At 40.5% G+C, this 26419-nt stretch overlaps 1 protein-coding gene across 3 annotated transcripts in view; it reads left to right on the forward strand.

Moving 5' to 3' along the window:
* LOC134550740 (golgin subfamily B member 1-like) overlaps nt 1-26419 on the forward strand; it is a 33851-nt gene that overhangs the window by 4449 nt on the left and 2983 nt on the right. Inside the window, exons 5-25 of one of the 3 annotated variants that reach the window (XM_063397509.1) lie at nt 733-855; nt 1425-1592; nt 1820-2005; nt 2306-2428; nt 2572-2685; nt 2793-3114; nt 3459-3568; nt 3918-4035; nt 4127-4218; nt 4696-4846; nt 8263-8372; nt 9169-9292; nt 10152-10282; nt 11424-11533; nt 11795-11963; nt 12315-12419; nt 12687-23426; nt 23714-23865; nt 23945-24107; nt 25368-25520; nt 26026-26193. In XM_063397509.1, coding sequence (XP_063253579.1) covers nt 733-855; nt 1425-1592; nt 1820-2005; nt 2306-2428; nt 2572-2685; nt 2793-3114; nt 3459-3568; nt 3918-4035; nt 4127-4218; nt 4696-4846; nt 8263-8372; nt 9169-9292; nt 10152-10282; nt 11424-11533; nt 11795-11963; nt 12315-12419; nt 12687-23426; nt 23714-23865; nt 23945-24107; nt 25368-25520; nt 26026-26193 — 13632 coding nt within the window. The remainder of the gene's footprint in view (nt 1-732; nt 856-1424; nt 1593-1819; nt 2006-2305; nt 2429-2571; nt 2686-2792; nt 3115-3458; nt 3569-3917; nt 4036-4126; nt 4219-4695; nt 4847-8262; nt 8373-9168; nt 9293-10151; nt 10283-11423; nt 11534-11794; nt 11964-12314; nt 12420-12686; nt 23427-23713; nt 23866-23944; nt 24108-25367; nt 25521-26025; nt 26194-26419) is intronic. The other 2 variants (XM_063397511.1, XM_063397510.1) reach the window with 2 other exon arrangements.

A 26419-nucleotide genomic window follows, 5' to 3' on the forward strand; every position in this document is an offset into this window, starting at 1 on the left:
CAAAGTGTAAATTAGGTGTTGGGAAGTGACAGGTGTTTTATTGTTAACAAAAAAAATCTCAGATCTGTTTGTAGTAACACAGTTGTGCAAGTAGACTTGTATTTCTTCAGAGTAGGACTTCATACAGCTTCTAAAATAACTTCAGGGAGGATTTAGCTTTTCAGGGGGATTTGTATTTTAAAGCTGTGCCAGAAGGGAATGGTAACAATCAGTTTGTTGCAGTGCCCAGTATTCCTCAAAAATGTGCAGTAACTATTTATTCTTATCTTTTTATCTTAACAAAACATGTTTAGCAATTGCACTTGATTTCTTGTAGTGGCAGATAATTTCTGTAAAACAGCAATTACAACTGTGGAAATTGTGATTAAAAACATGATTAGGAGTGGTTGAATTTACCTTTTTTCTCCCAATAGTCCTGTTTTCCCTCTGATGTGTATGGGCTACACTTGCCAGATTATTTGAGTTTTGATTGCCAGAGGAAGTGAATCTCCTTGCTGCACATTCCAGTCCACTTTTTAGCTGTAATTATCATGAATAGTTAAAATACAAAGACTTTTATAAGCTTGGTGCAAATTCTGTGCCAACTTCTACATGGAACATGAAATATAAAAGAGAACTGAAACCCAGTCTATGAGTGAAGTCTGCTTTTTTCACCAATATTGTCAGACTGAGGAGAGGTACAGAATCCAGGAGTTACCTGTTCATGGAATGCAAACCTTCCTGTTTTTGTAGGCATCCAAGGATGGAGACCAGGAAAATGCTGCAGCAAACCGAGGGAAAATATTAATGCTGAGAAGGAGAATTGAGGAGCTGGAATCCCAGATCACACAGAAAAATGAAGAGTTACAGAAGAAGGTGGTGTTTTCTGTGATGTGATTTTCACCTTTGTGGTGTAGGATTATGTTTGAATATGTTTATTTAAATACATATTGAATTCTGTGCTGCTGAACAGCCCTTCTGGGAGTTTTGTTGAGGAATTGTAAGGTTACAGCCTCAGCAAGGGCAGTGGGAATTCTGTCACTGTGCCCTCAGTGAGCAGGGAGTCCTGCAGGAATGGAGTAGGATACACAAGAATGAACTGTGTGGGTCAATGCTGTTTTAAATCTTGCATTTTGAACAAAATACTGGTTTGCTTCAGTTTTCCTCATTGAAAGGATAGGTCATAACAGGAATAAAGGTAGACAAGAGCTGATTCCATGGTGTGGTGTTTTGTGGCCATGGCTTCCCTGGGGATGGTGGCAGGAATGGGAATGCTACAGAGTTTGAGACAGAAAGGTCCAGTAAATAAAGATTGCACTTCAGACAGAGCCAGTTCCACATCTGATGGTCATTTTTGGAGTCCTCTAACATAGGTATGATGCAAACCATCCTTGTGTGCTGGAGAAGGAGGCACAGGCCAGAAAATTGTGCCTTTTCACCCTCAGGACGCGGAGCTGGAGGCGCAGCGCGGCCGCGGGGCTGACATGGATGCCATGCTGGCAGAGAAGGAGAAGAGGCTGGCTGAGAGGGATGCTTACATCAGGGATTTGCAGGTGGCCTGTGGGTCCAGTGATGCTGCCAAGGAAATGTTCCTGCCCAGTGAGGAACTGAAGGTATGGCAGCAGCTCAGTTATAAAATCTCTCAGGAATTTTTAAAGAACCGATGAATCCTGATGTGTTACGTAGTCAGTCCCTCTCTGAAACATGATTAATTCATGTGAATAAAAATTCTTTACTATCTTCATTTGTATGTATTTACTTATTTTGTCCTTACCAGGGAAAGGTTTAATGATTGCTGTGTCATTTTTCTGCTAATTTTCTTTTGGTTTGCATTGTAAAGAACCAGCTGGCAGCTAAGGAGTCCTCACTGCAGAGCATGGAGATCCTGGTGCAGAACCTCACCAAGAAGGTGGGAGACAGTGAAGAAAAATGCAGCTTGTTCCAGGAGCAGATTGAGAGTCTGAAAAACAGTCAAAACAAGGAAAGAGAACACTTCCAAGGAAAAGAAGCTACGTACGTGGAAAATGTAAGTAAATGCAGCATTCCAAAGGTTATATCCAGCTCTTAGGAAAATGGTAAGGGAGCTACAAACCACACTGGAAGGAGAATACAGGTGTTTGAGGAGGAGACTGCCATGTGGGCTTAGTTGATAGAAATTTGTTAGGAATGAACACAAGTGACTAATCAGTGTATTTAATGTTACTAAAAGCCAAATTCAGACTTAATTTGAAATCCATTATCTTGCTGTACTTTTAGTTAGACAGTTCAGCGTGGTTTTACTATAGTTTGTGGACTGGTTTCATATTTATTTTCTTTGTGTTTTTAGATACGTTTGTTTCAAAATATTATCCAGGAAAAGGAGAGGGAGCTGGAAGCACAGAGGGAAAAGCATGAGCAGGAGCTTTTTAGATTAGCTGCTAAATCTGATGCAAGTGCTGACCTAGAACAGGTACGTTGCTCTGGAAACTCAACAGCCTGAGTTGAGAATCATGTAATTACTGAATTCTGTGACACAGTTCAAGTGTCTGGTTGGGAGAATAAAAATAAGTCTTTTATAGGTTGCTTGATGATTTAACTTTTTATTTTTGGCAGCTACTGAAGGCTCTGAAACAGAAGCTCCATGAAAAGGAAGAAGTCATGCTGGGAAGGACACAGGTGATTGATGTCTTGCAAAAAGAGCTGGATGCCAAGGACCAGCAATTGAAAGTAAGAAATGCCACAAGTAGGAGTTAAAGTATGATGTTTGACAGTGGTAAGAAAAATACTTTGCATTAAATTTTAAATTGTAATATTTTTTGTGATTTTTTGAACAGGAGATTAATGAAAACCTGAAACGTCTTCTGTCTGAAAAAGAAAACCTCCAGTCTAAACTGGATGCTGAGAAACATGTAATGAGAGCTCAATTAAAAGACATGATGGAGAAACACGAGCTTGAAATGACAAAAGTGAAGGCGAAACACAATGCTGAACTGCATGAAATTCAGGAGAAACATGAAACTGAGCTGCAAGAGAAGGACCAGGCCCTGCTTCAGCTGCAGAAACAGGTGGCAGAGTTGAGTGCTGGTGGCCAGAGTGAATCCAAAGAAATCAAAGATCTGGAATCTGTAACCAAAGAGAAGATGGAGGATTTGGAAGGTATCCTATTTAAGCAGTTGTCACTGACAATATTAAGGGTTTCTTTGCCCCAGCCTTGTATGTGTTTTGAGGCAGTCCAATACCTACTGCAATTAGAACTGCATGAAATTTGATGGATTATTATTGCCACAGTAATTAAAGTCATCAAGTACTATAATAATGAGGGTTAGAGGATTACCAAGATAATCACATGAACCATAAATTTCTCACTGTTTGTAATTCTTGTTTTTCTGTAAATGCTGTTGTCTTGTGTAACTTCCAGTTGCTAAAGGAATTACACCCAAGTTTTGTATTAATAATAACCTCTCTACAGTTTTAAATAATTCCTGCTTCTTGTTTCTTAGTCCAAGTGAAATTGAAAACAGAAGAGGCCAGCAAATCTGAAGCCAAGTTTTTGAAAATGAAGGCTTGGTCTAAATCAAGAATCAAACAGCTGGAGGATGAACTGAAAAATGTATGTGTAGCTTTGTGTTCATGGCTCTGTGTCTTTCTCCAACTACTGTGCTTGGAGATTTGATTGGGAGAAAGTAAACTGTGGGGTAAATGCAACATTAAAATAGTTTACTTTATGAATTAAGTATGAAGATGGAATGGACATCAAGTGTTGATACAAGATGTAATTTAAACAGGACATAGTACAAATTGTGTTAGCAGCATTCAGGAGTGAATTTGTTAGAGATGAGTTGCTGTATTGCACTTGAAATATTAGAAAAACAGCTATTCTAGATACTACTAAAGAATAAGAAAAAGGACCTTGCTGTGATTTTGCTGTTTGAAACCCTTGTAATTGTGTTTTCTTTCAGTTTTCCTCAAAGAACAATGATGTATCTGCCTTAAGCAATCGTGTGTCAGAATTACAAGTTGAAAATGAAGAACTACAGTCAAAACTGCAGTCATTGCATGAAATCAAAACTCAGAATGGTAACGAAAATCTTTTGCAGATGATCCAAAGTAAAGAGACAAAAGTGAATTATTTGTGTCTTCATGAGCCAAATTTCTTCTGTTTTTGTAGAGGAGCTGCTGAAAAAGCTGGAGCTGTATGAAGAGCAGCAGAGGAAGCTGCAGGCTGATCTTGACCAAGTTACAAAGAGAGCAGCTTCACAGGTTGACTTGAAAATTGATTTGCATGAGTTATTGATTAATGGTGCTAATTAGACTTTGAAAAGTGTGTCAGCTGGATTGTGGAGCTGAGAATTAATTTACTGCTAGATGGAATTGTCAGTGCCTGTTCAGTTGGAGAACAAGATGACAGGTTTTATATTACTCAAAAAGACTGGCTGCTATCTACTTCACACACACTTTAAATTACATTTTTCCAAGCAGTTTGCAGTTTATTTAGTTACGTTTAACATGAGTCATCAAAGTGTGGCTGTTACTTTGTAGACAAAATAGTTTTAATATTTTATGAAGTTGTGGGATTTGTTTTTCCCATAATCTACGATATCTGCAGTCTACACTTACCAATTTCACAGGTTTTTGTTTATGTAAAATGGTGAATTATGATGGTTTGCCAACTCAGAATGTATTTACATTTGCAAGGGGTGTGGTAAATGTATTTTAACACAGACTTTCTCCTGTTAGGCCAGCGAATCAGGTAGCGTGGATGAATTGCAGAGTCAGCTCTTGGAATGGCAGGAAAACGTCCCGGAGTCAGAGGAGTCCCGGGATCAGGTCCGAGAAGAGAAATCTGCCATGGCCCTGAGAATGGCTCAGATTGAGGAGGAGAGAGAAGGTGAATTATTTCATTTCCAGTACAGCAATCCTGTTTTGATGGATCTGTGTCTGTTGTGCTTCAGACTGAACTGATAGCACACCACCATGACTTGTTTCTGTAGTCCTGAAGTATGTATAGTCAGTGAAATTGCTGGAATTTGCAATTTCTGCTTTTTCCTATTCCCTCGAGTTTGTTTTTCATGCATTCATCTTGTTTTATATAATTTGTAGTAGATGTGCTGTTCTGTTTGGCATTTGAGCTGCTGCTCTGTAAGACTGCTTGAAAGGCTTGTTGCCTGCATATGATAAATGATAGAAATTATTTAAAAATCATATTTTATCAATGATAAGTAGTTCCCCATGGAAATATTAAAGCTGCCTGCCTAGAAAACTGGTGAAAGTGTGGGGAACTGTAGTGTTGGTTTGAATTAGAGGAATCAAGGTGGTGCTTAAGCAAAATGTCCACCTGACATGGAGTTTCTCTGTAGGAAATTTCTCATTAATTCTGTTTAGGATATTTAGTGATCTGTTAGTAAGTGCCACTTGTATAGCCCAGCTGAATAATGCTCACTGGCAGTGGCTTGGAGGTGGTTAAAAATATCAAATTGCCTACAGAAAAGAGCATTTCAAGTAATATTTGGTTTTAGAGCCTGCTGAATTATTAATTAATCAGCTGATGAGAAACTGAAGTGGCTTCTATTAAAACTTATAAAAGTCGGGTTGAATTTTAGATAGCTTTTACTGCTCTTTCCATGCCATCTGAACTAAATTATGATTTTTGTCCTCTCAGTTAACTGTGTGGGGAATTATGGTAAATTTCAATGCACAGGACCTACCATCATAATTAATCCAGTTAGTTAATTTGAGTCTTCTCTTTTCAATCTGTGACTAAATTATTTCTCACTTCCATGATCCATTTGAAAGCTCCGTGTGTAAGCACAGAAATGTTTTAGGGATCATTTCTCTTTTTGTTTGAAGGATTTATGCTTTATTGAGAGGGCATAACACCCCTCCATTAAATCTACCTGTTAGCTCATCTGTGCTGGCCACAGAGCCACATGCAGTATTAATAATACTTGTAAAATTTCCTCTGCCTCGGTCCAGGTTTAATTTTGCATTTTTTTTTTCCCCTTGGGAGTAGCATGACCTTTCTGTTTCTTTTTTTTTCCTGCCGTTCCACCTGGTGAGCCCTGAGCGTCCCTTCCCCCTCCACTCCTCCCCTCCACTGCGATTTGGGCAGCCAGGGAGAACAGTTTCCCATCAGTTTTGTGCATGCAGGTTCCTGCAGCAGTGGCCCCTTGGAATGTGCTGCTGCTGATTTCTCCTGCTCTTGCTTCTCGAGGAGAAAATTGCCAACAGCACCTTGCAAGGTCGGCCATTGATGGTTTGTGGTTTTTAGCAATGCTGGGTTTTAACTTGAGTTTCTCCTGCCTTGCAATACCTGTTTCTTCTTTTATATTAATGCAATCATCTTCATTCCTTCACTGCAGTAACAGCTGACTCCATATTTACGTTGTATCTGGAGACAAATTTATTGGCTTGCCACGAGTGGTTGTGATTGAGAATCAAATTAATTCTTAGTACTACTGAAATTCAGTAATATTTAAAAAAAAATAATATTCCTTAAATTGCTGAACTTTACATGCATATTATTAGCTACCAGTATTTTAAGCCATATCTAAATAATATATAACATCAGTAGTGACTCAAGGAACTGCAAATACATCATAGTTTGTTTATATGCAGTGCATATCAGAAAAAAGGTGCTCTGGGAAGTGTCTCAGGTTTTTATGTTAGGTAATTGCAAATGAAAAGCTTCCTAAGCTGCTGTGAAACATTAGAAAATATATTTACTTACTAATTATTGTTAAAGCAGTGCTCAGTTTAACTGGAAGTATTTTAACACTTGTCTGAGTGTGCTAAATCATTCTAAAGTTCCAGTTGTTATACTTCTGTTATTCTTGTGACAATGGTAGTTTCATTGTTTTTTTCATTATCAGGTACTTAGGAGCCTAAATATATTGGATTCCTACATTACAGTGTCAGGAGGGGTTAAATTTTTACCTGGAATAGATATCATTCTTTGAACCCCTTAACCCCTTAAACCTCCTGTAAACAGAGGTTTAAGGCCTGTAATCAAAATTTGGTATTTAATTTTACAGCCTTAAAAAATTACATATAATGATAAAAAATGTGTGCAAAATCTAGAGAATACACAAAGGTGTTTAAAACACTTCGGAACTGTCAGTGCAAGAAGCCAAAGTGCAATTGAAATCAGAAGTATAACTGAATTTATCAATCCTACTTGAAAAGCATCATTGTTTTTTTTCTTTACCTTTTTTCCCCCGCTATTTTTTTTTCCCTGGACACAAGACATTTTGAAATATTACAGGAAGAATTTAAATCTAGCAGGTGCTACAGGATGGTGAGTTAAGGAAATCTGTGGTGTAGGTAATCCTTGGCCAACTCACATGAAGCCAGGGTATTCCCTGTAGGGCTGAGTCTCCAAATAGTTCCTGCTGTTGACCTCACATAGGCACTGACATCAATTTGAGTTTTGTGTGCTGTGAGGACAACTGTGGGTTATTATTCCGATTAATTATCCAATCAATGTAACTTTCAATTAAAGTATGGAGCCACCTTTGCTTTCCCTCCCTTTCCCTGGCTGTGCTGTTGTGTCTGCTTTGCATGGAATGTTTCCTGATCTTCGTGTTCTGTCGTATCACAAAACAGATGGGAATGCACTTCAGATGACAAATCATTTCTAACAATGAGCAGGATGCATACCTAAGCTTTCATATTCTCAGTTTATTCAGTGTGTTTATTTACTAGTGATTCTGTATTTGTCCTCAAGATACTGATGTTACTAATTTATGACAAGGTGGTTTGATGCAGGTTTGCAGTGTAACACGTGCTTGTGACTTCCTCAAATGATCTGGCTTTAGAGCTCATACTGAAATTGAAGTTTTTGTAAAAATGAATGTGATTGTTGAGATGAAAAGAAGCATCAGCTGAAAAAGCTGTGGTTTTCATCATACAAATCAGGTATATTTGAACCTGGAAAGTGAACTGAGGTGTAATTTGGCATTTTAATTGATTGGCTTTCCTTCTTAGTATGGTATAACCTCACCCTTTCCACCCTCCTGTATAAGGTCTTCCTTTAGAGCTGATGAAGAAGTGAAGTCAGACTTCAGTTTGCTTCTTCTTAGTGAGATACTCAGACTTCATGTTCTACATTGCAATTTTGGAGGGAAATCAGAAGGTGAACGCAGTGGATTTTAATCTTTAATCCTGTTCCTGTCAGTCATTTGTAGGGACTTCACCCTGTCCCTGGTCTCTTTTCATGTAGTAGTGTCTGATATAAATGTAAATGCTTTTCCTGTGGCACAAAACTGATTGAGGATGACTGGTTCTTTCCTGGCTGCTCCGATCCAGACATAGTCTCAGGGCAGCAGGAGCTGGAGGAGGAACTGGCCACAGTTCAAGGAATGGGCAGGCTGCAGCAGGCAAGAAGAAAAGGCAGTCAGACCAGCAGGAAGCTGCAGGTGGGTTCAAAGAGATGTGAGTTTATTTCTACCTGTCTGTTAATAAAACTCTGTGAAGTACTGTTGCTTATGTCATACTTTAGTCTTTAAAACATTAGGAGCTTGAGAGCATAGATTGGAACTGAAAACATAGATAAATTTAATGATCCTGTACATAGCCAGAAGGTGAGAAATTCCAGTGGCATCACACCTCTTACTCCTTTCCAGTGAAAAACCACAAGGTTCTCTCTGGAGTAATTCCCATGCCTGAAGCCATGTGCGTGCTTCATGTGTTAAGGCCATTTTTGGCTTCAGTAAAATCTTTACATGTCTCTTTGCTGGTGGAGCTTTACTGAATAATTTGTGCCACTTAATTCAGGGGACTTGCAGGTAGATGGTGCTGTACCTTGCATGAAAATTCTGCAAGAATTAGGATGTCATAGTCACATTAACAGACCATTGGAAGAGCATAATTAGTTAATTGATACTTCAGAGAGCTCTTGACTTTAGAAATCAGGGTGCTAATTAAGATATCCAAACATTGTTGTCCATGAGCTTCTCAGATAGCTGAGGGTGTTTTTAAAGGCTTGCAGGTGTCTTAAAAAACCTGTGGGAGACTTGGATTTCTGGAAGTAATCGCTGGAAGCTGGGCAGACCACTGTAGGCCACAGCCATCCCACATATTTGCATTTAAGTGCCTGAACCAGTGCTGAGTTTTGGGATTTCTGGTGTAAACTGTGGTTTTAGGAGAAGAATTACCTTACCCCTGCTTGCTTCCTCCTCTAAGTTCAACTTCCTTGTCATGTTTTGTGTGTAGGAAGAATTCCCCTTCGCTGGCAAACAAGGCTTCCAAGAGCTGAATGTCACCTTGGATAGCACTGACTCAGCTGAAGGAGAGAACATGGGAGGTTGGTGGCCAGAGTACCCTTCACCCAATGCAGGTGTGACAGCGACTAGACAGTTGATGGAAGCATGCACACAGCATCTGCATTTCGTGTATTTTTGTTTCCAAATTCAGCTAACAGCCCATTTGTGGTGCACTCTAATCTCTGTTGGATTTTTTTTGGCTTGTGTTTTCTTCCTTTTCGTTTCCGAGCATGTGCGTGCTGGATGAACTGCCTAGTTGTGGCTCACAAGTGGAGCATCAGTATGGCTGAGCACTGGAGCTGGATGAGCTTTGGAGCCCATCAATATCCCATGTGGCAAGATCACATGTTTGTTTTAAGAGTTTGTTGTTTTATGAGTCTTGTTCCTGTGAGCGTGTTTCCAGTCTATATCACAGTTGTGTTGCAAACCAGAACTCCATTCCGTTGCTGCTTGATTTAAAAACACAATTCTCAATTTTTAATGCCGAAGTTTTTATATCAGTGGTAAAGATTACAAATACATTTTATTGTTGAGATGGAACGGGCTCACTTGCAGATTGTCAGTCCAGACCAGTTTATTGATAATTACTTAAGAGATGATCCTGCAAGCACCTGATCAACTTGTGGCTCATGTGAGATGAGCCACGCTATTTGATGAGCCACAATAGTGGCGGCTCAATATTAGAATATTTCTGCCAGCTCCTCTGAGTTCATGAGCTCTGCAATGTTATTGTGGTTTTCCAACACTGAAGGGATACTTGTGCCAATTAAATTTGGAGGATGTAGTGCCTCAGGCATTTCCACTGGGAATGGTTGAGATTTGCTTTTGCCCAACACTGATGAGAACTTTGAATAAAGAGCTGCAGCTATTTCTGGACTTCAGGAATTTTGGTAGACTGCTCTTAAAAGAATTTTCCTTCTTTGACCTGAGTAGGTTTACGGAGTGTGGTTGAAGAGTTGGAATTGGAAAGAAACCAACTGCAGGAGCAAATACTTTTTCTGGAAGAGCGTTGTCAGGATTTGGAAGACAGATTTCAGCTTCAAGGTAGAATGGAGGCTCTCCAGGTGAGCTTTGGAGTTGTGTAAACCTGATGATGCAAGAGAATCATTCTCAGTTTGTTCTTTATATCACAGCCTACAGTAAGCCAAACCCATCAATTTGCAGCTGACAAAAATGGCTGAAACCTAATTTACACTCATTAACTATGTTGTCAGAGAGAGTGCACATCCTATATTATGCTTGAAGCCTGTTGTTTTTGTTCAGCATGTGGAGAATTATGATTAGGATTAAACCTTATTTGTTTTAGAAACATAGTAAAAAGACAATATGATTTTCATGATTGTTTGTGGCGGTCTCTGCCAGAAAGTCCAGAATTAGATTTGGTTATGACTCGTTTGAATTTCCCACTCCTTATAGCCCTCAAGTTTCTTTTCTGTAAGTGTGTGTGTGTATTTCATTTTTCATATATATATGTACATATTTTTAGAGAAGAAACTGCTTACAGAAAAATGATTCATAATTTCATATAAATATTTACATGTGCAATCTAAACTCCAGATATTACCTAGACACATAGTTATATTTTAAAACCTCACAAAGAGCAGTCAAGTTTTTTTGAAAGGAAAAGTTATTTTTAGTATTGCCTGACTGACAAATTACTGTGGTACTCAGTGAACCATCGTTTCACTGACACAGCTGATCTTGTTCTCAAAATGTTGGTGCATTACTCATAGTTCTTCACCTGTTAAGTTGCATGTGTATAAAAAAGAATGCCTGGTTTTAAGATGAGAGACAAGCTCCCATTAATTACTGAGACTCTTGTAACAAAGCCTTTCAATACAGGTAACGTTTGGTGTAGAGGAAGAAGGGCAGCTATTGAGGGCGGTGCAGGTGTGTTCTGCCTCCTCCAAAATGCCACCTTCTGTTCATGAATGGTGACAAGTTTGCCACGTTTGTCCTACTTGCTGTTGATTCTGGATGTGTTTTGCTTTTGGTTGTTGGTTGCTGTTGTACAACTTTTTTTTTTTCTTTTTTTTTTGTGGTTTTATTTTTGGATTGGTGCAGTGGATCTGACTAGAGTAGGAGGTTTGTACTGTGTTTGAAACCCCCAAAAAGCTTGTGTGAACAAAGCTTGCTTCCTTTTTTCTCCAGTTCTGTCGTGCTTCTCTGGGTGTGATAATGCTCTTCATCATTGCTCTGTTGCAGAACGAAAACGAGCGTTTGCAGACTCAGCTCACCCAGCTGCGCAGCCAACAAATGCGAGATGTGGAAAAGCATCAAATTCTGATCTCTGGCTTGAATGAGCAGCTTAAAGGGTAAAACCAAGGTTCTTTACAACTCCACACACCATTGGCTTTCTCTGCTTTAAACTTGAACTTCTAATGAGGAATATAATCTCTCAAAACACTGGAAGAAACCTGACTTGTGTTTCTGTTTGCAGCTGTGTTATTTTTATACTTGGAAGTTTAAGTGGAAAGTGTAAAAATAATGATGCTCTTAATTTGGGGTTAGTGAGTTGAGAAAAACTTCGTGTCAGCTTTGTTTTCAGGATGTCTAAATGTGTGTTTTCTTTTCAGATTAAGTGACAGAAATAGTTTCCTTGAAAATTCACTTGGAGAAAGAGAACAAAAACTGGTCAGCACGACAGAAAAGCTGGAACAAATTGAAACTTTGAGGAAACTGCTTCAAGAAAAGGATATTCTGAACAAAGAGCTTGGTGAAAAGTTTGTGCATGCTGAGCAAAAAGTAAGTTGAACTTATAGTTAGTATTTCACTTATTAGAACTGATGAACTTTAACTATAACTTTTGATTTGTGTCACAAGAGAATTATTGCTGTTTTCCCAATCTGAAAGTTTTTACTCTGTTTTTACAGTTTTGTTCATTTAACTGCTTTAAGTTTGGTGTAAGGATTTCTTAGGCCCAACACAGCTTTGCATGAAAGTATTTACATTTTACTGGGGTGATAAATTATTGTTTATTGATTTCAAAGTATAAACTTCATTGTTGTGTAAACTCAGTATTATAACTACTAACATGACGATTTTAATGGAATTCTGTCTTTTTCTATCATGTGAACTTCTACTTTCAATACCAAGCTGAATGAAGCCTTAAAGAAATGCAGTGTGTATGAAGTGGAGAACGTCGAGCAGAAAACAGCCATCAGTGATCTCACAGAAAGAGTCGCTACACTGAAGGAAAAGGTAATTGATAGAAATAATGTAAGAGAAGAAATTCTGTGTTCGTTTTTCATGGTCCATTTAAACATCAGCAGAAGTGACAGCATGAGCTGCTTTAAATTTCATACCCTGAGGTTTCTGTTTGCTAAAATAATCTGAAGAAAAACATCTTGTGACTTCACACTGGGTACAGGCTGATTGCCTTAAATGCTTGTTCTGTGTGTGGGGTGTAACTTCTCCCTCTAACAGGTATTTGGAGTGTTCTTGTGACATTATTTTCTTGCTGTTCAGACCTTGAAACAAGACAGCGTGGTGGAGTCCATGCAGCTGGACCTGGACCAGACGAATGAAGAGCTGGACAAGTTGAATTCAAGCCATTTGGAAGAGAGGTCTCAACTCATTCAGGATCTGCAGAAACGTGAAAGAGAAATCGATAATCTGAAAGAAGCACTGGCAGAAAAAGACAGGGAGATGTCTGTCCTGTCTCTGAACATGACAGAATACTCTGAGCAGGTTATGATCCTGAAGCATCAAGTGCAATGCAAAGAGGAGGAGATGCGAGGTTTGGAGGAGGCTTTATCAAAGGCAGAAAGGGAAATGCACTTGCTGAAGGAGGTACAGACAGCTGATGTGAGAGATGCCAGCCTGAAGATCTCTGCCCTTTCTGAGCAGGGTGACGCCATGAGAACGGAGCTGGAGAGGGTTAGAGCTGAGAATGCAGCTAAAACCAAAGAAAACGAGGAATTAATAAGGCAGAGCACTGAGAGCAGTGTGACCATTAAGGATCTGCGTTCCGAAATCAAGGCCAGCAGTGTCGCGTACCGTAACAAGCTCGCGGAGTGCGAGTCGCAAATTACTCTGCTGAAAGAGCAGATTACCAAATCATCCGAAAAGCTGCAAGAAACACAGGATAAACAAAGAAAGGAAACGGAATGTTTGAAATCTCAGCTTGAGGAAAACAGTGCCCTGAAGGAGAAATGGAACAGTTTGCTTAAAGAGAAAGAGAGCAAAGCACAGACATTGGAAAATGAGTTAAAGTCAATTAAAGATTCGTACAACAAACTGGTTTTGGAGAACGCTAAAAAAGAGGAAGAATTGGCCGAGTTATCCAGAAAACTCACAGAACATACTGATCATGAGGAAACAGCTAAAAAAGAGCTGCAAGAGAAACAAGAGCTCATTATTTCATTAGAGCAGAAACTTGGCGCTTTGGAGAAGCAGAATGAAGAGACTAAACTTAAATTAATTGGGGATCTGAATGCCAAAGAGACGTGTTGCAAAGAACTTAATGACCAATTAAATGAAATGCATAAACAAATTCAAAAATGGGAGATGGAGACACAAGAGAAAGCTTCAGCTAATAGCGAATTGCAGGCAGATCTTGAAGGGAAACAAGAAAAATTGGCAGAGCAAATACAAGCAAATGAAGATCTGAAAAAAAGTATAAGTACAATGGAAAAAGAGAAGGAACAGCTAATCAGAGAAAATGAGAATTTGTCCAAACTCCTGGATGTAAAAGAGTGTGAGTTGTCAAAGAAAAGCCAGGCTGTGGCAGAATTGGAGAATAAGTTATCTGTTAGCACTGCTGAGTACGAAAAAACTCTTTCAGTACTAAATTGCGATAAAAACACTCTGGCAAAAGAGATGGAACAACTGTCAGTAGTTGCCAAGCAAAAGGAAAGTTCAGTTGCAGAACAGCTGGGGAAGAAAACAAAGGAATGTAATGTGCTGGCTGAGCAGTTGTCTGAAAGCAAGGAACAGACCCAACAGTTGCATGAACAAGTGCAATCACTGCTCATTCAGCTGAACGAGATTAGAGATGAGGAAATAAAGAAAGAAGAGATGTTAAATAATAAATTATCTGAATGCAGTGGTCTAATCCAAGAGCTCAGCCATAGCAAGGAAAAGAATTTACTCCTGCAGGAACAAATTCAAAGCCTGACTTTGGATTTTGAAACTGCAAACAGGTCTCTAGAACAGAAAAATCTTCAAAATGATTCATTACGTAAGGAAATGGAAGAGAGTAAGGTTTGTGTTGTGGAGTTACAGGATGAAATAAAATATCTCAAAGATGAAAGAACTAAATTAACTCAGTTGGTAGAGGAAAGAGACCTGGCTGTGAAAAGTCAGGGTTCAGAACTTGAGATGTTTCAGAGGCAAATTTTTGACAAAACACAAGAAAATACAGTGTTAAATAATCAGCTACAGCTATTAAGCAAAGAAGTGGAGGTGCTTAGGCATGAAAAAGAGGACTTTTCAAGGTTATTGAGCGAGAAGTCACGTGAATGTGAATGTCTCCAGTCTGAAATTAGTTCAGCAAGGCACCAAGTAGAAACAGCAGCTCTAGAAAATGAAAAATTGAAAGCACACATAGAGACAGTTAATGCTGGAGTAATCAAAAAGTCAGAGGAGATAGCTGCTTTAACTTCACACCTGTCCCAACAAAGTCATAATATTTTAGATTTGAAGGACCAAATGGACAGCCTGTTGATGGAGAAAGAAAAGTTAAAAACTGCCTTTGAGGAAAAAGAAATTCTCCTTTCTGAAAAGGAGGCTTTGATTCAGGAAGTGAAAGATAAAGCGGCAGGAGAAGCGCGATACGTGGAGTTCATCGCAGATCTGCGGTACCAAATTCAAGCCCTGAACTTTGAAACCGATGACCTCAGACGTGCAATGCAGGAAAAAGAAAGTGAATTTAAGTTATTAAAAGATAAATCTGAGGAGTCTGATGTACTTAGGGTTCAACTGTCTGAGAATATGGAGGTTATTTCTAACCTTCAGAGTCAGCTTAAAAACATGACAGAACAATTGTGCCAGTTGGATGATTCGGTTTTACAGAAAGATGCATCTTTAAAAGAAAAGATACATGAATGCAATAGTTTAAAAGCACAGCTTTCTGAGGTGCAGGATTCTTGTGCTGTGCAGGAGAAACAGTTGCAGCTTTTAGCCTCTGAAGCAGAACAGTTAAAAGTACTTGTTTCAGAAAAAGAATCAGCCATCAATAATATTTCAATATTCAGTGAGAATTTGAAGATGCAACTTCAAGAGAAAGAGACTGAGTGTGGTGTCTTAAAGAAACAGGTGGCGGAGCTGCAGGAAGAGAAAGAGAATTTCCAAAAAGAAATAGAGCATCAGAAGAATGTGATAGTTGAGATGGACCAGTCCTTATCAGAAAAGGAATCATCTCTTACAGAAAACAAAAGTCTCCTGGAAACTCTGAAGGAGAAAGCAGGGAAAGATGAAGAGAAGGCACATTTAATTTCTCAGCTCCAAAGTCAGGTCCATGAACTAACACAAGAACTACAAAACTCCAAAGAGCTAGTCCATGAGAAAGAAAATGCCTTTTTATCTCTTCAGGAGAAAATTGAAACACAGTACGAGCTGAAAACTGAGTTGAACGTGGCTCTTGGGCACAAAGACGAAGTTATTGCTGGACTGCTGAATTCCTTAAAGGAGAAGGATGCCAGCATACAGTTGGCAGAGGGCAGTGTTAATGCTCTTTCTAGTGAGGTTGATGTTCTCAGATCCAAATTGGAGGAAAGTGGAACAGCCATGAAAAAACTGACTGAGGAATTTCAGGAAAAGAGCGAGAAGCTTGATAATCATCAGAAAAAAATTGATTCGTTGACTGTTGAGCTTAACTCCCTTAAAAATGAGCACCAGAAAGCACTAGACCAAATAAATACCCAGGAACAAGAACTCCAGCAGAAAGACTTGGCTGTGGAGTCTCTGCGTGTGACGTGCTCTGAACAGGCTGAGAAATTGGAATGCTTGAAGTTGGAGTTGAACAATGTAAATTCCAAATCATCTCAGGACTGCCACGACAACGTGCTTTTAATAAATAGTTTGCAATGTCAGGTGGAGTCTTTAGAGAAAGAAAAAAACCTGTTGCAAGATGATGTTGGTAAACTGACGGCTGAAAACACGCAACTTACTGCATCTCAGGCTGACTTGCAAAAGAAATTGGAAGAGCTCCGGGAAATCCATGAAAAATTAGAAACCAGTGAGAATTATTCGAGGATGCAGATAGATGCTGTCAAACTGCAGATGAAGACTGAAAAAGAGAAGTTACAGATGCAGGTTAGTGTGAAGGGTGAAGAACTTTCTAAATTAGAACTTAAATGTCAAACTCTTGAACAAAGTCTGCTTGAGTCAGAAAACAAGTGGGTGACAGAACTTGATAGGGCAAATTTACAAAACAATGATCTTACTGAGCAATTGAGCAGTTTAGAGAGTGAAATGAAATCAAAACATAGCGAAATCCAGTCTTTGCAGCAAGAGCTGGATCTTATAAAAGAGAAATTAACTCGGAGCTTATCTCCATTACTTAGTAGTGGGATTTTATGTAAAGAAAAGAAGGCACAAATTTCAGATTCTGAACTGCAGCCAAGCGATAGTAAAACTCTGTTGGAAAAATTCTCCACTCTGGTAACAGCTATTCTGAGCAAAGAAACAGAAGGAGAACGTTTGCAACTGTCCCTTTTAGAAAAACAGAAAGAAATAGACACCTTGAAAGATGAATTAAAAAGTGTGGAGTTGCTTGAGAAGCAGAAGGAGGTGCTGCAGAGTGACATGGAAAAGATGAAGGGCAAATACACGTCTGAAATGGAATGTCTGTCAAAAGAAATGGTCTCACTCAGGGAAACATTAGGTAAACAAGAGTGTCTCGTGAAAGAAAGGGAGGAGTCTTTGGCAGGAATGAAGAAGCAGGTGGAATTTCTTCAAGACAAGGTGAATGAATCAGAGGAAACGGTAAGAACTGGCCAAGAAAAGCTGCAGGCTGAAGGTAAAAAAGTAGCAAGTCTCCTTGAAGAACTGGGGGAAAAAGATGACCTCATCAAAACCTTAACATCCCAAGTCAATCAGCAGAAGGATTTAATTTCTGGTCTAAGCCAGCAAATGAAAGAAAGAGACTCCTCTGTTACCCAGGTCATGGAGTCGTTGTCTAATGAAATGCTGAGTTTTTCTGAAGAGAGGAATTCATTGATTGCCAAACTGCAAGACCTTGAAGCTGTTCATAACAGCTCAGTGGCAGAGCTGAACGGAGTGTTGCAGGAACTTGGGGATTGTAAGAAAGAGCTGGAGCATAACCAGGTTGTGTTAAGCACTAGAGAGGCTGAGTTTCAAGATTTAATGAATGAAAAAGAGGAGATGAAGTGTAATCTTGAGAAAATGGGAAAGGAGAAAGAGAATCTGAAAAAGAAGCTTCAAGCAGCGCTGATAGTAAGAAGGGATCTAATGCAAAAAGTTGGGAAATTAGAAAAGAGTGGACAGGAAGAAATAGAAAAAGAGCAGAAAAAAGCAGAGGAGCTGTTGAAGCAAGTTAATGAGTTAACAGACAAACTCAAGCTAACTGAAGGACAAAATAATGATCTCGAGGCTCATCTTGGAACTTTGAAACAACAACTTGTAGAAAAAGATGCCAAGATAATTGATCTGACCAAAACCTTATCTTCAAAAGCATCCCATGTAGAGAAACTTCAGCACAGTATCACAGAACTGAACGATGTCATAGCTGAAAAACAAAATGTTTGTGAGCAGAACCTAAAGTCTTTAGAGGAGAAGGACCGTATGCTTGCTCATCTGCAATCTGTGCTTAATGAAAGAGAAAGGGCATATCAAGAGGAACGTTCTCAGTTGCTCTTGACTCTTGAAGAGGTGAAATCTGAACTTAAAAAGAAGGAAGAATTGTTAAAAAAATCCAGTTTAGAAGAGCCTGGCTCAAGTCCTGGAGAAAGGAATGAGTGTCTGAATCCCAACAATGATGTTAATGCCATGAATCAATTACAAAAAGAAAAAGAAGCTTTACAGAGGCAGCTTTTGGTCATGAAAGAAGATGGGAAAAAATTCGAGCAAGAAAGGGAAGAGCACATGAAACTGGCAGCAGATTTTGAGGAGCAAAAAACCCACCTTGAGCAGCTCAGGCAAGAACATAAAGCACTCTGGGAAGTTCTCCAAGCAAAATGTAAAGAGCTGGGCTTTAACTGGTTAGAAGGGAAGGAGCTGGTTCCACCCAAGGCACTGCTGGGAGAAGAACAGGCTGACCCAGGGAATTTGGGATCAGACAAACCGAGAAACAAGGTTCAGGTTGCATCCTTGGAGGAGTCAGAAAACATGATCACTGCTGTGCCAAGTGAGGACACCGAGCTAAAAGAACTAAGAAGTGATTATGCAAAACTTCAGGAGGAAACAGAGATGTTAAGGAGAGAGTTGAGAAAAATACTGGTTGAATTTGATGATGGTAAAGAAGAAACCATCAGTTTGAAATCGTTGAGACAGCAGGAGCAATGTCAGGGCAGCTTGCTGGAGGCCATCAAGCACCTACAGATAAAGCTGAAAGCACGTGAGACTGAGACTGTAGAGCTCAAGGCAGTGCTTGAACTTGTGAATAATGAGAAAAAAGCACTTGTACAAAAAAGTGAAGAGGATCACAGGATGAGCCAGGAGGAGCTGCAGAGGTCAAGAATTCAAGCTAAGCAGGAGGTTGCAGAAAAGAATGAGGAAATAGAAGCACTAAAACGTTCGCTTACAGATTTAAAAGAGAAACTTGATCTGGAAAAGGAACTATTAAACAAAGCCATAAAGGAGGGCCAGGAAGAAGCCCACCATTACAAAACAGCATTTGAAGACGTGAAGAATGAAAAAGAGGAACTTCTCACCTCTGTGGAAAAGTCCAATTTGGAACTAATGAAGATGAAAAAGGAGGTAGAACATTTCAGGGAAGAAAACAAAAGTCTTGCGGCAGAGCTGTGTAGGCTGCGTGAGAAGGCTGAGATGAGTAAACCTGTGGTGTCAGGTAAAGAGCCTAAGGAAGAAAATGGGACTGAAAAAGAATTGGGAGAGGTTGGTGCAGAAAATAATTCCCTTCAAGGGAATTTGGAAGGAAAAGTCACCGCTTCTCCACTGTCAGAGACTGATTACTCTGGGAAAACTAAACTGAGGGCAGCAACAGAATGCGAAATCCAGAAACAAATGCAAACAGTGGAAGAGCCACGGGCAAAACCTGCAAATTTAAATGATTCCAAAGCCCTAGAGCCAAGAGCTGTAACAGAAGAGCCATCCAGAGAGCGCCTCCAAAGGAAATTACAAGCGGCTTTAATATCGCGTAAAGAAGCGCTGAGAGAAAACAGATGTCTAAAGGAGAAGATTGATCAGCTGGTGTTGGAAAGAGAAGAACTGGTGAACAAGGCAGGAATGCTGGAGCACTTGGTGGAGCTTGGCAGAGAAAAGCAGAGTTCAAGTGCTGTGGCTTCGTTGCCCGGGGAGGAGAGCCTTGCTTCGGAAAACGCGAGGCTGCTGACTGAAAACGAAAACCTCACTGCGGCATGCGAGAGTCTGAAATCCACCATGGAGTCCATAGTTCAGGAAAAAGAGGCCTTTTCTTTCCAGTTAAATACCTTAAAAGATTCTCAGACAGTTGAATTGACAGGATGGAAGGCTAAACATAGCGAATTGAAGCAGGAGTATGAGTCGCTTCTTCAGGCGTATGAGAATATCAGTAGTAAAGTGGCAGATATGAGGCAAGCCATTGATCTCAGTAGGAAGGAGAAGCAGGAGGCTGTGCAAAGACTCAGGGAAGGACAGTCTGAAAAGGAGGCTCTGCAGAAGCAGCTACAAAATCTCCTTGATGAAAATGAGGCTGTTAAGAATCAGCTGAAACAACTCGGTGAATCCAAGAAAAGGGAGGTTGAGGAGTTGCAGAGCAAAGCAGAAAGGCAGATCTGTGAGCAGGAGGCCAGGATGCAGGAACATCAGGATCGTCTGTGTGAGCTCACTGAGCAGAACCATCAGCTGATGGAGGAGAACGAGCAGCTGAAACAAACCTCTGAAAACCTAAAGCAGGCTTTGGAGAAAATTCAGAACGAGAATGATGTCCTTCATAATGACATCACCGTAACTAAAGCAACCTTGGGGGAACTGCAGGTTCAAATGGAAGTGTACCAAAATGATACACAATCCAAAATCAGCAATGCATTATGTGACAATGAATCCCTGTTAAAGGACATTAATGTGTTAAAGGATAAACTCTCTGAAAAAGAACAAGCTGTCCTTGTCCTAGAACAAGAAAGAGAGCTAATTTCAGAAAAAGCGCAAGAAACTGAGAAATCTTTGCTCCACAAAACTCATTGTCTAACAAAGGTGGACACGGAATGTAAAAGTCTAACACAAGAAATTGTTAGTCTAAACGAAAAAGTTAAGATCTTAGAGGATGACAAATGTCTGTTACAGGAAGAGTTAGAAAATGTACAAGAAAGTTCTTACAAAGTCAAGAGTGAGAAGGAATTCCTTGAGACAGAACTGCTCAATCATGTTAAAAAAGTTGATCATCTTACTGATAGGATGAAATCAGTACAGGTGCAGAATAACTTGCTGTTACAGCAGCTGGAAGAGTTAAAGGCAGAAAAATCAAATGTGGTTAGAGAAAAGGAGGAGCAGCAGCTCCATCTTGTGAAGGTCTTTGAGGAGAAGGTGAAAAGTGCTCAGAGGGATAACAGTGGGACTAAAAACAAAACAAAAGAATTGCAAGAACTCTTAAAGGAGAAACAGCAGGAGATCAACCAATTGCAAAAGGATTCTATAAAGTTCCAGGAACTGATCCTGGATTTGGAAAGATCTGTGAAATTGTCACAGTCCAAAAATGAAAAGTTTGAGAAGGACTTAAGTAATGCATCAGAAAAGCTGGCAGAATCAAATGATGAAATAGTTCACCTCAAGAGAGAGCTTTCTGCACAGATCAGCCTGTTGGATCAGTCCAAGAGGGAAGTGGAGAGGCTTAAAAACGAGAATCTAACCTGGAGGAAAGAACTTCAGAAGAAGGGAGATGAGCTGCAGCTTCAAAAGAGAGGCTACGAGAGAGAACTGGAGTTTCATCTCCAGCAGCTGAAATCTCTTCACAAAAGCGAAATTTCGAACCTGGAGGAGAGGCATGGTGCTGTTGAGAGAGAAAAAGATCGGGCGGTGAGCGAGGCTGAGGGCTTGCGGGAGGCAGCCAGCACCAAGGACTGTCAGAACAAGCGGCTGCAGGCGGATCTGAACGCAGCTCTGGCACGGCTGGCTGCCTTCACCAAGTGCATGTCCTCCCTCCAGGACGACAGGGACAGGGTCATCACCGAGATGAAAACGTGGGAGGCGCAGTTCAAAGAGGCCATCCAAAACAAGGAGAGACAGCTGGAAGACAGTAACAGGAGAATAGCGGCCTTGCAAGATGAGCTGAAAGAGAAAATGACTCAGATTCAAGAACTGAATATCAAATATTCCGTGGTAGAGGAAACGAAGGATGAGCTGTACTTGAGGCAAAAATCTGTTGATATGCAGCGCTATGAAGAGCTGTGCAGGATAAAGGAAGAAAATACCTTCTTTTTTAACAGACAGCAAGAGCTGGAGAGCGTTCTTCAGTCCAAAGAAGAAGCTTTGCAAGCACTCCTGAAAGAGAATAATTCTCTTAATCATCTCATAGAGAATAGTAAGAGTGCAGGAAGGGAGATAAAAGCTCTGGAAAATAATTTTACCAGACAGGAGCAAGAATTGCAAGAGCTTCTAGCAGAGAAGGAGAAAATGAGTGCTGAATTGCAAAAGCAGGTAACCATTTCTGAGCAAATGAAGATCATGCTAAATAATAAAGACAAAGAAATTTCCTTACTCATTGCTTCAAAAGGGGATGAGATTTCAGATTATCTGATTCAGGTGCAGACCCAACATAGGAATCAGATCAAAGAGTATGAACTTCAGGTCAGGTCCCTGCAGATGGAGAAACAACAAGCTGAGGAATCCCATCAGAGGCTGGCAAACGAGCTGAGAAATCTCCAGGTGAAAGCAGAAAAAGCAGATCAGGATAAGGCTGCGATGGCCAGTGAAGTGGATGCCTTTAAAAAATCCATGTCATCTCTCCAGAACGACCGGGATGATCTTTTTACCAGGTACAAGGAGCTGCAACATCTTCACCAGGATGTCCTAAACCACAGGGACAGTCTTCTAGTTGGCAGTGCAAGTGAGACTAATGCTTTGAAACAGGAGTTAAAGGTCCTCCTCAACAGGATAGATGATCTGCATTCTGAAAATGCAATGTTGAGTGCCCAGCTGATAAAATACAGGGAAGATCTTAACCAGGTTTTATCTCTGAAAGACCATCAGCTGAAGGACTTGCTTAAGCAGAAATTGGAGTGTATTAAAAGCCTTGAACATGAAAAATACGATCTTCAAAAACAAATAAAAGAGATGCAGCTTTCCAGTGAACTGCAGAGGGGGGCTGCTGTGGCTTTGGAGCATGAGAATAAAAAATTGGCATCTAAAGTAAGTGATTTAGAGTCTCTAATTGCATCACTAAACAAAGAGAAACTTGTTTCTGAATCTGGAGAGAAGCTGCTAAGTAGTGAGAGTATCCAGAAAAAAGAATCCAGTCGGTACAGTGGGACTCTTTTGAAACTTGAAGATGGAGATAAACCTGATGCTTGTGCAGAGATGTTGCTGGAAGTTCAGTCTCAAAACAGTGAGCTGAGATCCCAAAACGAGGCCTTTGGGAAAGCAATGACCGCTCTGCAGAACGACAGAGATCGGATCATAGAGGACTTCAAAGCTCTTCAGAGCAAATACTCCTCTGAGCTCAAGGCCGAAAGGAAAAAAGGAGAGGACCTTGCTGCTGAGCTGGAGGGGTTTAAATCCCGTCTCATGAGTATCCTGAAGGAAAACTCCCTTCTGCATGGGGCTGGCCTTGGTGCTGCAGGTCAGGTCACCCTCGCTGAGGTGGCTGATGCCATCGGAGGCGTCTGTGGGACTTTGGCCAGCCGGGAGCTGGAGGTGAGCAGGCTCTCAGCCGAGTGTGGGAGTCGTGTCCAGCAGATTGAGGCCTTTGCCAAGGCCATGGCCAGCCTCCAGGATGACCGAGACAAGTGGCTGCAGGAGCTCAGCCAGCAGAAGGTAACTCGTGAAGCCCAGCAGGGCACAGCCTCGTTTCCCATTGATGGCAGCAGCATCAATGAGAGAAACTCTTTCAAAAGTAGTTTGGATGTGCCTCAGAACCATGGGGAAACTTTGGTAAGTTGGCATTAGCCACATGGCTCTGTGATTTTGTTCTTCGTGCAGAGGATGCTGAGAGACCTGATGGATTCTGGAGTTGAGTTTTGTAGATTGTGTGTGAGTGCTAAGATAGCACTGTGTGTCCAGAGGAGGTGTGTGTACAGTTTTGGGAGTTAAGGTAATTACCCTTTTGTTAAACAAAGCAAATGGGGAAAACCTTTGTCTGTAATTAGAATTTTAGCACTAATCAAACTTCACCCATCTAGTTTTCATTGCAGCTCACTAATGATGTTTATTAAACCTAGGCTAAAGAAGGAGCCAGCCTTGCAGCTGTTGAAATATCCAAGCTGAAGACCAAGGTGGATGATTTGGAGAAGGCTTTGCATCAGACAAAAGCCTTCCAGGCAGAAACAGAGAGAGAGATCACATCATACCAGAACGAGCTGGCTGCATTAAGGTATAACAGTACAGCATCTTCCTCTTCCTTGAGTTGTGTAAAATACAGAATTACTCAACATCTGATGTTTGATGTTCAGAATGGAAAAAAACCTCCTCCTCTCCGAGTCCCAGGCACTGAGGAATCAGTGCCAGCTCACGGTGGCTGAGAAAGACCGGCAGATTGCAGAGCTCCAGAGGCTGCAGCAAGACACGATGGGGATGAAGAAGTCACTCCCTGCAGGCAGCAGTTATCCAGTCCAGGTAAAAAAAATGAAATGGAGCTGAATGTGAAGTGGAAGGTAGCAGTAGATTGGCTGAAATTTGCAGCCTGCTTTGGAAAAGAGCAGCCTCTAGTGATCCTGTAAGTTACTGTCTTAAATGAGTTAAATCCAGAATAGGAAAGGAAGAAGTTAAAAAATACTAAATGGGTTTATTTCTTTCAGATTTGTTATGGCTGTAACTCAGTTTCAGGGACAGGCTTGTTAAGAGGATCAAAAAAGAGCTTGGTGGTTTACATGGACAGCAGGTTTCACAGTTTGTACAGTTCATGCAGATAGGTTTTAAACACCTAATGAAGTTCATAAAGTTCATTCTTCAGAGCCTAAATCCATGTCTAGGTACTGCAGATTGGACTGGGACCTAACTGGGGGAGGAAGGGGAATGGAAGTGTTCTTGTCCTTCCCCTGAAGCAGCTGGAGCTGGTTTCTGCCACAAGCAAAGTCCTGGGTTTAGAAAGGCAGCAGCTGGCACCCAGGCTGGCAAATGCTGTTTGTACACTTTCAGGAAAGATTGCACATCCCAGCAAAGTGCCATTTTAAAATAATGTACTTACCTTTTCTGTGCCAAAGGAAGAAAGCAGTATTCAGTTTAATTTCATTAAAACCAGCATTTTTGTTGCCGAGGTTTGTATGCTGTTCATTTTCTGTGCTTATAATCACAAATAAGAGCTATTGACCAGTAATGTCTGTGGGTAATGGGGAATTTCATGTGGTAAAAACCTTTTATTTCATGATTATATGGGTGAATAGATTTTATAAGGCATTAGAGATGGCACATATCACTCCTGTATTGGAGATAAATATCAAAATGTTGAGCTGCCAGAGATTAAACAAGGCCAAAGCTGTAAATTTGTAATAATTTTTTTCTTTTCAAAATGAATTCATATTTACAAAACAGCTGTTTTACAAGTCATGAATACAAGACTTCATTAGCTTGAAAATAACTTCTGAAAGGTCTCCTATATTAATCTTCTGTGATTTTCCCCTTTTTTTGTGCTTCATGTTATATGCAAATTAAAAACTAGGTTGGGTTGCCTTTTTGTGGTAATTTTACGTTATTTTTAATGCAAATATTAACACTATATATAAAATCCTGTCTTTAAAGTTTCATTCAGATGTGGCATTAAGTTGTGAGAATAATCTTGTGAAAAGGGAATATTCTGTGGGGTGTGTTCAGTGTTAGGGTTGTGGATTATTTAGAGAACTCCGTACCATTTACCCTGAATATCCTGATATTTTTAAGGCTTTGGAAACTGCCTCCCTTGCTGGGAGTGCAGATGGAGCAGAGGAGATGCAGCGTGTCCTGGCTGAGAAGAAGCAGCTGCAGGCCGAGCTGCAGCGCTGCCTGCAGGAGATGCAGCAGAAGGACCTGCACTTGCAGCAGGTGAATTCCAAGGTAGCCTGGAACAACAGCTCTGATCCTGAAAAGCTCACGTGGCCTTTGGTTGGAATATTGCTCAAGTGGTGGTGTCTTGCATGACTGAATGGTATTTAACTTTGACACGTAGATATTTTAGAAGAACTCAGCCTGGACATTAAAATTAAATGTCAGGTTTTTTTCTGCCAGGCTTTCCTGACTTGGTGTCTGTCTCAGAGGTTTGTTTCACTCTGCAATCTGAAGACATTGCTGAACCTCTGAACTTCTACTCACAGTCAAATATTTTTCATTATAGACAGAAAGAGGTGTCTGTTTTAGCTGGAACAAGATTTCAGCTTCTGGCTTGGGTGTATTGATGGCAGGGGAAATCACTGCTCAGCTTTCATTATTTCCTCTGCTCATAAAACATTTTAAATCCCAGCCTTGCCAAAAAGTGGATGCAATTTTGAAGCAGCAGGTCTCAAATCTGCAGGGATTTCCTGGGAGAGCTGATTTTAGTGACTCCAGTGTGAATTTCTCTCAGGTTGTGCAGTCAGCAGAGGAGAATGCTGTCCTGTCTGCCCAGCTGAAGACTCTTTCCCAGACTCTGAGGGACAACCAGCTCCACTACACGGATCTGCAGAATCGGTACTTGAGGCTGGAGAGGGAATACCAGGCAATGCAGGTGGCATCTTTCCAAGGCTCAGTCCAGGTAACCAGACACAGCGAAGGATTTTTAGGTTTCTTCCTGCTGTGCTTACACTTTGCTGGTGTTCCTGCTAAAAATGAAATCAAGTGGGTTTTTTTTGTTGTAGTGACCCAGTGCTTTTGCTGGCCCATGACTAAAGATAGCTGTCTCTGTTTTTGTTAAGCTGGTCTAATTTGACTTTCATTTCGAATTTGACTTCCTTTTTTTTTGTTTTGTTTTGAAACATCTT

The sequence above is a fragment of the Prinia subflava genome, chromosome 5, assembly GCF_021018805.1.
Source record: "Prinia subflava isolate CZ2003 ecotype Zambia chromosome 5, Cam_Psub_1.2, whole genome shotgun sequence".
Lineage (NCBI taxonomy): Eukaryota > Metazoa > Chordata > Aves > Passeriformes > Cisticolidae > Prinia > Prinia subflava.